This window comes from Chionomys nivalis, chromosome 11 (genome assembly GCF_950005125.1).
Source record: "Chionomys nivalis chromosome 11, mChiNiv1.1, whole genome shotgun sequence".
In the NCBI taxonomy this organism is placed as follows: domain Eukaryota; kingdom Metazoa; phylum Chordata; class Mammalia; order Rodentia; family Cricetidae; genus Chionomys; species Chionomys nivalis.
Genome location: NC_080096.1, coordinates 35,939,740 through 35,952,274, shown reverse-complemented (window position 1 = coordinate 35,952,274; position 12,535 = coordinate 35,939,740). Strand labels below are relative to the sequence as shown.

The 12,535-nt window shown below is 38.0% G+C and overlaps 1 protein-coding gene across 1 annotated transcript; it reads right to left on the bottom strand.

Annotated features, from left to right (window-relative positions):
- Nucleotides 1–466: 466 nt before the first annotated feature.
- LOC130884335 (selection and upkeep of intraepithelial T-cells protein 10-like) lies at nucleotides 467–12,335 on the bottom strand. The gene is made up of 6 exons (XM_057785439.1): nucleotides 12,242–12,335; nucleotides 9,543–9,824; nucleotides 8,089–8,245; nucleotides 4,506–4,545; nucleotides 4,098–4,170; nucleotides 467–597 (listed from the first exon to the last, which is right to left on the bottom strand). Exons 1-6 carry the CDS (start codon nucleotides 12,315–12,317, stop codon nucleotides 467–469), a joined length of 759 nt encoding a protein of 252 aa, XP_057641422.1. The 5' UTR covers nucleotides 12,318–12,335.
- Nucleotides 12,336–12,535: the final 200 nt, after the last annotated feature.

The following is a 12,535-nucleotide window of genomic DNA, read 5'->3' as shown; positions in this document are numbered from 1 at the left end:
AAATGAAAATCTATGAAATTAGTAGTATTGGTAAATTATAGAATATACTTCCTTAAAACATAATTCAGTGAGAATCAAGCATTAAATATTGGAAATTAGACTTCATCATAGAGCAAAGCTCAGTATGGTAACATAGCACTGCAGAGCAGAAGACTGATAGAGCTCCCCTTAGCTGAGGTTAGCATCACAGAAAGTACTTACAAGAGGAACAGTGAAATCCATAAGGAAGTCCTCAGGAAATGTCAATCTTCCACTCTCAACTAATTTAACAATAATAGTGACCCACAGGCTAGCCTACATGCTAACCTAATGAGCTCTTGGCAAGGCCAATCTGCTTATAGAAGTAAAGAAAAATAGCAATAATCCAAGTCTCTAATTTCCTCCAGTTTTTACCAAGTAAAGATTAGATTCATGGGGATTTAGGTAGAGTCAGGAGACTGATCCTTGGAATTCCCGCCCCACTGATTCACTTACTCTTTAGGGTATAAAGTAGAAGCAAAATGAGTCCAGTGAAAAATATCATCATCACAACCAAGATTATGCATACATCCCACAGCCAATTACTATACAATGGGTATGCATCGTCCAAAATAGAAGCTAGGAAAAAAGAGAAAGAAATGTTAAACATGTTTTAAAATAAATAAAACAGAGACAGTTGAATATGCACAAATTAATAAGCCATATCACAGGACCCTAGTCCATAATAAAGAGAAAAAGGAGGCTTTGAGTAGACTTCATTTGGAGAGCAAAGTTTAGGCCACCGATCCAAAGTTATATGACATAACTTTCCAGTTTGAGGGAGTCAAAGGGTTTGTACAGTTTAGTTTGAGCCATGCTTGTAAATTGTAAAATGTTATTTTTACACATTTATCCACAAAAAGAAGAGAGCACCCTCTGGTTTATTTTTATTCTCTGGTTTAGGAGCTGCCAAAACAAGATGTTGCAGGTAAAGCAGAGAGGAAATACATTAGTGCAGTGAGCAGTTGAATAAGTCAACATGCTCTGTCATTGCAGCTCAGTAGGACAGCAGTTTTAATACGCTGCATACCAAGAATATAATTGTAATATTTGAGAGTTCAAAGTCAATCTCAATCCACATAAATAATAAATGGATAGGTTATTAAAATGTGGTGTGTGAGATTAAGAATGAGAAGTATGGGTTCTGAAATAGGTTATTATAATTGCAATTACTTCATTTGAGTTGGAGTTGAAAATTTTTAACAGAGAGGTGAAAACACAGTAAGAAATAGAATCAAGTAGTAAGCTGGGATCAGCAGTCATCTAAAAACATAAAAGGAGAGCTAAGCAAAGGAGAAAAGGAAGCATTTGATGCAATGATAAGGATCTTCTAGACATTAAGGAAAATTCTAATAGAGGAAATTGTGGTGACAAACAGATATTTATTATGAAAAATAAGAGTACTCTCACAGAGAGATGTATGTGTATATGTGAATGTGTGTACACGTGTGCACTCACACGTGCGCATGCACACACGCACACACACTCACACCTAGTACAATTTGTGCTGCCTGTATATTATTGGATGTGTTCCTTCATTGGAGCGTGGTCAACATATAAGAGTCCACAGCCTTAAAGGAAACTGATTCTCCCTCTCCCAGCAGCTATCCGCTAGCAATACCTCTATAGCTAAGGGTGTGACTTCATGCCCAACCCACCTCTCTATGCTGGAGTTTTATCTGGCCCAGTTCTGCACAGGTCTTGTGCATGCTGTCTCAACTGCTGTGAGTTCATATGTGTAACTGCACAGAGAAAACAATTTCCTTGTAGTCATCCACCACCTGCAGCTCTTACATTTCCTTCTCTTCTTCTGCATTGATCCGTGAGCCTTTGCAAGTAGACGGGCTATAAATATCCTGCTTAGGAATGACCATTCAGACTTCTTTTATGCTCGACACCGTAATCTCCTTGCTGACTGTTACCTACTGAAAATTGGAGCTTCTCTGATGAGAGCTAACTGGTGCATAATCTGGGCTTGTGCCATGTGTGGTAGCTATGTACACACTGTATCTTTCCTGATATCTGAAGTCCAGCTCTTTTTCATTACATTTGATCTCCTGTCTAATGCTTCCACTGAGTTATTTTTATTTTATTTTTGTTAGTATAAATGTATCTATATAGATGTTCTACTTGGTCTTTTGAAATATTCTCATATTTTATAATATTTTTTCATTGTCCATATTTTAAGTGCATTCTTCCATTTTTAAATACAAAAGGTATATTTCATATGCTTAATATACATAGAAAGTCTAGACCATCATTGCTAATTTTGAAAATTCTAAGTCTTTTCACGACTGCCCCTCTATACACAATGGGAGAGCTTGTCAATTGTCTTTGTCTCCAATTTTTGCATGAGATTGGTACCAGTTAACAGCTGCAACATTGCTAAGGGAAAATAATTTCTAAATTCTATTGTCTTTTAACAAATATACTTATTTTTTATTCTATACATAAGAGTTTTAGAGGCCAGAAGAATTCTTCAGAACCCCAATATTGTAATTCTAGTGAATTTTGGCTTACTATATAGATGCTGATGCAAAAACCAGACGTCTTCAAGAGCAAGAAAGACTTTTAATCAACAAGCCATCAGCTCCTAAATTCTATTCTTCATAGTATTCCATAAGATGTACTGTTTTGTGTGATTTTTTACACACTATTTCAGTGTTCACTACTTTGAACTCCTCAAATGAATGTGTATATTTCTATGATGCTCCTTCTTATGAAAGTTCTCAGAGTTAGAATTAGTCTGTTTAATCCTGATATGGTCTTTATAATCAGCATATAAGGATATCAACAGAAAATTAAATTGGATGAAAGAAGGAAGATGGGGAGAAAAGATGCATATATATTCATATTTCCTGTTACTCAAAATATTGTTCTTGCTTTCTTGGTGGCCAAAATCACTTTAAAATTGCATAGCTGTATAAGTGTTAGATGGATAGAAAGATATACTATAATCATAAGGATTGGTTTAGGAAGCCGGGTGGTGGTGGCGCATGCCTTTAATCCCAGCACAAGGAAGGCAGAGGCAGGCAGATCTCTGTGAGTTCAAGGCCGGCCTGGTCTACAAGAGCTAGTTCCAGGACAGGAACCAAAAAAAAAAGCTACAGAGAAACCCTGTCTCGAAAAATCAAAAAAAAAAAAAAAAAAAAAAAAAAAAGATTGGTTTAGGACATTTAGTATATTTCATAGTGCTGGAAGTTGCTTTTATCTTCAGTTTCTTTATAGAGTTTTGCTATTTTAACATTGACTCGCAGAAAAGTTTCCTTTACATTCATTTGTTTAGGATTTGAGGCTGGTTTGTATGATTTGCAGTGAAATAGATTGAACGAGTTTCATTGACAGTCATTATGAAATACAGGTTAAACTAGAGGAAGGTACATCTGAATCTAACATCTGATACGATTTTGTCTTATAGATGAATGCAAACTACTTATAAGTAATAATTAGATTGTTTGGGTGACTTTATTGGTTGTTTTCTTATAAAATATTTCCAGATATCCACAATGAAATTAAAGAAATTTTTAAATTTTCAGATACTATCCTATAAACACTCTCTGTTACAGAACAACCACATACTTTGAATAGCCTGCAAATGCTTATCCAAGAGAATCCAACATCAGCTTTCAATCATCTCAGAAAATGTAAAGGAAATCAAAAGAAAAACCACACTTGTTTTTTTCCATTAATTATCAGAGGGGATCCCTAAACCAAAAGTATTTTTCAATGTTTATGAATCGTTGGCTTAATGTAAATGATAGGAGACACCAAAAATTGTGCTGTGTAAAAGAACGTCTATACATTTGGGATGAAACAGAGGCAAGACCTAGAGAGATCATCCTTTACACTGCTTTACAAGCAGATGTAACTGTGAGTATGAACATATAAGCAGCCATGATAGAAGCCTAAAATTTAGGAAAGTAAATAGTTCCAATGTCAGTAATTGAAGACACTGGGATGTCACTGGAACCATGACTGCTAATGCTGCAACAGACTACTCAGGTTTAAATAGTTCCAAGATGAGAAGGCACCGGGAAGAGACAAAGTGAAATGACAGACCCAGTTCTCGTTCCACTCACCTTGGCTCCTGAATGTCAAGTAGAGAGGAAGGAAGCCAATATACAAAGCTGAAAGTAGACATTCACAGACAAGCTCATAGCCAAGTCTCCTTCTCTTCGGATCTGTAAAAGAGTGAGTAATAAGATTTAGGAAGCTAGAACTTTGGTAATGAATGCACTGGAACAGCAAGAGAAATGCTGAATAGAGGAAGTGTCTTGAAGGTCTCAGTGTTGTACCCATTTGTTTATTAAACCTCTTTCAGGGCTAAAGCCTCGCAAGCAAGATTTTTAGGGTTAGGGTTAGGAATTTTTAGTGAAGATAGAACTTAGAATTGGGCGAAGCTAAGATCTATGGCCATTTAAGATGAAAGCAGAGAAGGCTTAAAAAACAAAATCAAATAATAAATATCTTCTCATTTTTCTTACAACTGTGCAGCATGTAATCAGCCTGAAAAATATAACTTGGATGCTGTGGGGCCCTGTTCGCTATAGCCTTGTATCAATGCTTAAGTGCCTAAAGACTGTAGGATTCATGGAGTAGGGTTTCTGTGCAACTCAGAGCTAGCTAAAGGGGAAAGAAGCTACCTTGGAAACCAAGACTTCAGCAGTTATAATGACTTTTGTGCACCCAGCAAGATTTCTATAGCATCCTTTCTATTAGCCATCCATTTATTCTTCTCTTGAGCTTCCATGTATATTCTAGGAAGCTTGCTACAATGTGAGAAAGATTGCTTCAAGGCAGTATGCTGTTGCTTACCAAACCTTGCTTCCTTATATTTATCTAGATTAGAAAAATGATTGATTGACTACTTTGAAACATTTATAGAAGAAAGCAAATAGTAAGATAGTTGTGTTATTCTGAATTATACCATGCAAGAAATAAGTAACTATGAACAGTAACGGTGAAAAGATCTAGAAAAATTTGTTTTGTTGTTACCTGCTTCTTTTGGTTTGTATTTAATATTGACTTTGTTCTCTTTGTGTGTATATTAGTTTACTTGTTCTGTTTTTTGTTGGTGTTTGTTTATTATATTTGATCATAGGTATCAGCAACTACCAACAAGAACAATAAGGGAATAAGGAGTTTTATCATTCAAAATTAATTCTTATCCACTCTTTTACTCTATATTCAATGTCTATAACAGCTCTAATATTTATGAACTATCCAATATACAAATGTTGATTAAATGAATAAATAAGTCAAATTAGCTAGGGAAGTAGTAGCTACTTCATCACTGAAAGTGTATAAGGAAGTTTGACCTAGTCCACATCTTGGTGAAGAGTATCAGGGTTGAAGCAAAGTGTCTAGCAGTTTCTGAGAAAATTAGAACTCAATCTACCTTCAGGCCTATCGATACCACTCTTGGGCTTATACTCAAAGGATACATAGTCATACCAGAAGGACATTTCCTCAACCTTGTTCATAGCAGTATTATTGGTAATAGCCAGAACCTGGAAATGACCTAGATGCCCCTCAAACAAAGATGGATAAAGAAAATGTGATACATGCTTTTTCAGACCCAGGCCAGCTGGCCTTGGTGATTTCCTGATAGAACATCCCCATTGTCTCAGTGTGTGGGTGCACCCCTCGCTCGTGCTCTGTCTCCTGCTCATGATTTGGACCTTGAGATTTCATTCCGGTGCTCCAATGTGGGTCTTTGTCTCTGTCTCCTTTCATTGCCTAAATGTTTTTCTTTGGGTTCACCTTCTTAATTAGCTTCTCTAGGACCACGCATAATAGGCTCAACGTCACATATTCATGGCTAGAAACCAAATATGAGTGAGTACATCCCATGTTCCTCTTTTTGGGTCTGGCTCACCTCACTCAGGATAGTGTTTTCTATTTCCGTCCATTTGCCTGCAAAATTCAGGAAGTCATTGTTTTTTACTGCTGAGTAGTACTCTAATATGTATATATTCCATACTTTCTTCATCCATTCTTCCATTGAAGGGCATCTAGGTTGTTTCCAGGAATGGACAATGAGGACTACTGAGAACTCAAGAACAATGGCAATGGGTTTTTGATCCTACTGCACGTACTGGCTTTGTGGGAGCCTAGGCAGTTTGGATGCTCACCTTACTAGACCTGGATGGAGGTGGGTGGTCCTTGGACTTCCCATAGGGCAGGGAACCCGGATTAGTCTTAGGGATGATGAGGGAGGGGGACTTGATGGGGGAGGGGGAGGGAAATGGGAGGTGGTGGCGGGGAGAAGGCAGAAATCTTTAATAAATAAATAAACAATAAAAAGAAAAAAAGAAAAAAAAGAAAATGTGATACATTTATACAACAGAGTATTATACAGCAGTTAAAAAAAATGGCATCTTGAAACTTGTAGGCAAATGAATAAACTAGAAAAAAACATCCTGAGTTAGGTAATCCAGATCCAGAAAGACAAACATGGTATGTACTCACTCATAAATGGATATTAGATGCAAGCAAATGATAAGAAAGCTATAAGCCACAACCTCAGAGAAGCTGGCTGAAAAGGAGAACCCTAAGAGGGACACACATGCAGGGCCCAGGAAGGGGAAATAGTTAAGGTCTCCTAGGCAAACTGGAAGGAGGGCAGATAGGAAGGGATGGGGGATGGGAACATGAGTGATTGAGATGTCAGAATTGCAGGTGGAACAGAGAGGGAGCGCAATGAAAGAGATATCTTGATAAAGGAAGTCATTATGGGGTTACGGAGAAACCTGGTTGTAGTGGTATATTGTTTATATTTTGATAAATAAATCTTGCCTAAAGACCAGAGGCAAAGACCTTTAATACCAGTATTTGGGAGACAGAGTCAGATGGATATCTGAGAGTCTCAATACCACCCATGGCTACACAAGATCAGTACAGGTGGTGGTGGCCTACACCTTTAATCCCAGTACTAGGGAGTCATATGCCTTTAATTCCAACACTAGAGGGAATATCAGATGAGAGGAGAGGAAGGTTTAGTCTGTAGTCACCCAACCTTGGTAGAGATAAGACTTTTCTAGTGGCTTAGCTACTTTGCATTTCTGGGTTTTGGGTTGAACACCAATATCTATCTCTGGGTTTTTATTATTCCTGCTACATCTGGCACTAGAGAAATTCCCATAAAATATTTTAAGGTCTTATTCTTCTTCATCATCTGCGTTGGGATGTCCAGGTATTGCTGTTGTAGAATCAGCTTGATGTTGTAGGTCTGGTTGTGCCACATCGCTCTTTATGCTGTTAAATATATTCTTACAATGCCATCTACCCATTTGGATTTGGCACAATTATAGGTGCAGGTGTTGATTCTTCCTTCAATTAGTGCCGGTTGTGCTTGTGCCTCTGGGGCCATTCATCCTCTGATCAGTACAGGTGGAGCCTATGCCTCTGCAGGTCACTGATGCTGTAGGGGATGGATGGGGGAAGATGCTGCTAACCAGCTGTGATGGGTAGGGGAGGGGCACGGGATGTGCCCAGGAACCTGGGGCCTAGAAAGCAGAGCTGTACAGCCCAGATCTCAGTCACTCACCTATTCTTCTAATCAGCGCCTGACAGTTTTCTTCCATCCCAGAATGGCATGCAAGTGCAGAGCAAGAGCTTCTTGGAGAGGGAGAGCCAATGCCATCGTCTTGTGGCGGTAGTGAGCTTGCAACTTCTGAAATTCAGGAGAAGAGTGAGGTGAGGCTGTATTTTTCTCTTTCTAACAATGTAAAAGAACCTAGAAATTTTCAGCAATAACTCTAAAAGCTGACAAGTTCCTACAGAAGACAAAAGGTCTATTATGATTATAATTCCGCAAACACCAAAAGTGAAAGAAAATCATTAATGATGCCTGTAAAGGAATTCTGAGACAATGAGATGAATTGGGATGATAGCTGCATGCTAACCCTTAAGAACCACGCAAGGAGGTAGCAGCTTAACACGAGGATCTTTGAAGATTTTGGAACCTCTTTTGACAAACAGTATTGAGATGAACTAAAGTTCAGAGTTACATAGTTCTGTATGTATCACATCTGAGTATTGAGTTTCAAGAAGAATTGGTTTCAGAACACTTTACCTTCTGTAGATTTATATTTTTTCCATACAAAAGAACCAAAAACAAGTATGCCTCTGAGACAATGAAGAACTAATATAATGATCAAATATGTTACAGGGCATGGAGGTCTTTTTGACATCAATGACATATATCCTGGTTTGAATAGGACATCTATAAAAGAACAGAAGGACCTGGTGTTAAGAACTGGATACACATTTCTAATGTAAAGTTTCACACTTCCGTCTTAGTCCTCATTTGGCAGACCCAATCACTGAGAAATGTCTGGATTATGAGGGCTCTGACTTTGTCAGCAAATTAATCCATTGATGGATTCATAATTTGATGGGATTTTTGGAGAATGGCAAAAATGTTAGTCAATGAGAGTGAGTGGATAAAGTAGGTGATAAGGGACATGCATTTGAAGGGTATATCTTCTCCCTGTCCCACCTCCAATTGCTCTTTCTTGGACACCTGGGAGTTGGTTATTATTTGAAACTGAAATAATCTATGTACCTGGAAAGGAAGGTTAAATACTCGGGGAGGCTAGGGGCTCTTGCCACAGTGATTGGAAGGAGGATAGCCACTGAGACAGCTGTGGAGAAGAGGAAGGTCAGATACGGAAACACTGAGAAGTGTAGACAGAAGGAAATTCTGACCATCACAATGGTCATAGCCCAATTCAAGGTGGCCAAGAGCAGGACCTGAGGATTGTAGTAATGTTGATTTCTCAGCATCTCCACCTGTTTTTCTACCACATGTGCTTTGTTGCTGGAAAGGAGAGAGAGAGAGAGAGAGAGAGAGAGAGAGAGAGAGAGAGAGAGAGCGCTGAGGCCAGGTGTAGTGGATTGCTTGGTTTCTAAAGCCTCTTCTCTGAAAGGTGGGTTACTTGAGTAGGGCCTGAGAATACCAGGATCAGCCTGCAAAGTGCTAGGTTCACTCTATTCTCCTTGTCTAGTTCAGACTATAAAACAATGTACCCCCAAAGAAATGAGAATTTCCAAATCTTGAAATAGAAATTTATGTAGAAATCATACAGTTTTTGAATCCTTAACATGCAACACAAAATGAGAACTCTTTGTCCAATTATTTCAATGCCCTCTTTAAGATGTATTTCTTATGAATGTGGGAGGGTGGATGGCACATGCCCTCAGGAATGTGTGGGGTAGAGAAGACAGCACTGGATCACCTAGAACTGGAGTCACAGGTGGTTGTGAGCCATCCAGTATGGGTTCTAAAATCCAAACAGCCCTCAGAGAGAGCAACAAGGGCTCTTAGCCTCCAAGACTTCACTCCAGTCCCATTGCCGTTCTTTAAAATATTCTCCATAGCATAGTATTTTTTGATTTCCAGCCACTCAAATAGTGCAGCTCTACAGTTTGTAACTTGTAACATATTTCACATTTATATTTCACTCAATTCTCTCTTTAATACAATTCATCTTTGATAGAACCAAGTCATAAGAACTTACCTGGGAGGAAAATACTTCTCTTTTTCTCCTGATTAGTAGTTACATTGTAAATAGAACAAGTAATAGGACCTTGTGTTCTGTTTTTTAGAAGAATATTGCTCTTCAAGTACAATAATCCAGCTCTATCCTGAGAATCAAATTTTGACGAGGGTGGAATTACTTTCCCCTTGCTGTCTCTCCATGTAATCTCAGCAGGTGGGATCAAATTTCCTGAAGTACACTCCACCAGTACACTTTCTGCATCTGGAACCTGAATGCTAATTTGTATATCGGAGCTCATTGCTAGGAAGAAGAGAAAGATGACATTATGATTGGTAGTGTGGATTCAAGAGTTGAGAAGTTTGTGGAAGCTCTCATTATCAATGGGCTGCTGCCTGTGTCCTATATATGAATAGGAACAATTAGGGAAAAAGCAATACTTTAATATAAGCCACAAGCTAGGAAAAATAAGAACAAATCAGAGAAAAACTGATAAAGTCAAACTTCATAAAATTTAGTAATTTTTGTATATCAGAATATGGGCAAAAAGAAAAAGCCATAGACTGGAAGATATCCACACTCTTTCTAAGAAAGAAACCCCATTCTAGATAGGTGACAGATGCTATAAATCAAGCTGCACTGTCTATTTTGGCATTTACATCACCACATCTTGAACATCGTCACTGAATCACTGAATAAAGTTCTTTCAAAACATTAACTTATCTGGAAAAGGAATTAATTATTTTCTTCCTTTTAAATAATTTAAGGTGATGATTGATGAATTCTCAGCTCCATGAGGTAAAGATGATGTTGGTTCAATTCATCTCATATTCAGGAGAACATAAGAACAGAGAAAAGAAACCACTGAGCAGTTTGGAGGCCTGTAGGAGCTAGGGGAGCTCTTCTCGCAGGGAGTTTAGCACCTGCCAGTGCAGAAACCTCACTGTAGAAGGGAAAGCTGTGTGTGTATTGTGCTCTTGTAAGAGCCACACCAAAGTAGAAGGAACTAGTCTAGGTATACACAGAGGTGTCAGAACTCTCTAGAAAGTTCAATCAATTTAGTGAAGTGTAATTAAATAACAAGGGATGATGCAGAGTTACATGTGACTTGAGGATTAATACTAAAATTTTCATACATACACACACTTATATATCTGAAGTTTCATATTAACAATTTAAATTACTAGCATTGAATTTGAATAAACAATATCTTGAAAAAATAAATCATTCTTATTTTAGTAGTATAAGTTTCTGTAACATATCTTCTATTATTATTTAATGGTACAGCACAATAATTCTGTAGATTTATACAGTACAACAGAGGTACAGTGGATTTGAGTGATCACAAGGTGGGAATTCTCCATGACTATAAAAATGATAGCAAAATATTCACATAAAATTACTTAAAACTCATATTTTAAAAGTAATTTTCAAAATATATGCATAGTACATTTCATTTTATTTAAAAGAATATATAGATACATAAGTACTTTAATACATACATGCATGTATTTCTGTACATATATGCACATGTGTGTATTACACTTGGTGCATATATGTGCATTCCTATGCATATAATCTCAGGCATTTATATAAAAGAAGTAAATTATATTAGCTTCATTTGGGAGATTAATTCATGATTTTGTAGCTGTGGGAAGGATGACATTTCACAATGGCTCCATTAGACATTTTTTTTATTTATGTCCTGTGATGGAAGTGAAACTATCACCCTCTCATCAAAGAAATACCTCTTTATAGAAAATGGAGACCATACCTGGAACTATAACCAGGCATAAAGCAGAGATAATTTCCCTCCTTTCCTCTCCTCCATCCAACCCCTCCCATGCATTCCCTTGCTCTCACTCAAATTCATGGCCTCCTTTTCTCAATTATTGTAACAGATGCACTCCTTTTTGTTATTTTGTTTGGTTTGGTTGTTTTGTTTTTGAGACAGGGTCTCATTACGTAGCCCTGGTTGACCTAGAAGTTCTGATGTACACCAAGCAGGCTTTCAGCTCAGACATCTACCTCTGCCTCCCTAGTGCTAGGAGTAAAGATTCTTCACTTGACTGACGTTTCCTTTGCTTGCATAAGCTATTTAATTTCATGAAATCCCATTTGCCTATCGTTGGCCTTATTCCCTGTGCTACAGGGTGGTAGATGGAGAGACTAATAGGTGTTCAAAATAATTAGAATAAATGATAATTAAAGGTTCAGGAACATTGGGGAAGAGGAAGCAGGAAAAAATGTAAGATCAAAGAGAGAGGGAAAACTGCTATAAAACGTTGTCTTCAAGAATGACACAGGCATTGCAAACATAATCTCACAGCCACTGAAATAGCCAGCACTTTGACCTGCATGAGATGGAGCCTATCATTATCATTCAGGGTACTCTCGGGGCCCTAGTCCTCCATCCTAAACTACTGAATACTGATGGATTCTAAGGCAGAGACAGTCGTTGCTTTCTGTTGTGTGAGTCTACCACGCATCAACAGATAGTCCCAAACTTGCAATCACACAGACAGTCCTTGTTAAAATCAGTGGGTTACAAAGCATAGCAAAAAGCACAAATGTAAGAAAGAGAAGTAACGAGGAGAAGAAATGATAGGGCAAAAGGAAAATGAGAGAGGATTAGGGGAGAGTAAGTAAAATGCCTTGTAAGCATGTATGAAATTGCCAAAGAACAAATTTAATCAATAAAATGGGGAGGATATCTCTACCTTGGGCAGGTACTGTGAACTGTAAGAGAAGAAAGGCCAAAAGGAATCCCAATAAACAGGAAGCTGCAGGCTCCATCACACCTGGAAAATGAAATTGCAATCATGGTATCAATATTGGGGCAATAAGAACCATGACAACACAGAGAAAAGCAGCAAGACACCATTCTGAAATCCTATCATTTGAGAAAATTCCCCCTGCAGGGAAAACTCTCAATGGCTGCTGCCAGCCCCCTGGGGTGATTTCTTCTAGGGCCCTATCTTGTTTTTCACTTAGCTCTGTGCCTTCAGGAGATT

Bases quoted from the DNA above. Each gene is read 5' to 3' on its own strand.
- LOC130884335 (XM_057785439.1), bottom strand. From the start codon at position 12,317: ATGGAGCCTGCAGCTTCCTGTTTATTGGGATTCCTTTTGGCCTTTCTT. The intron at 4,171-4,505 runs GTTGTAAGAAAA...CTTGGCTATGAG, and splicing joins GGCTGATTACATGCTGCACA to CTTGTCTGTGAATGTCTACT. The intron at 598-4,097 runs GTGAGTGGAACG...CTTTTTTCCTAG, and splicing joins CTTGACATTCAGGAGCCAAG to CTTCTATTTTGGACGATGCA.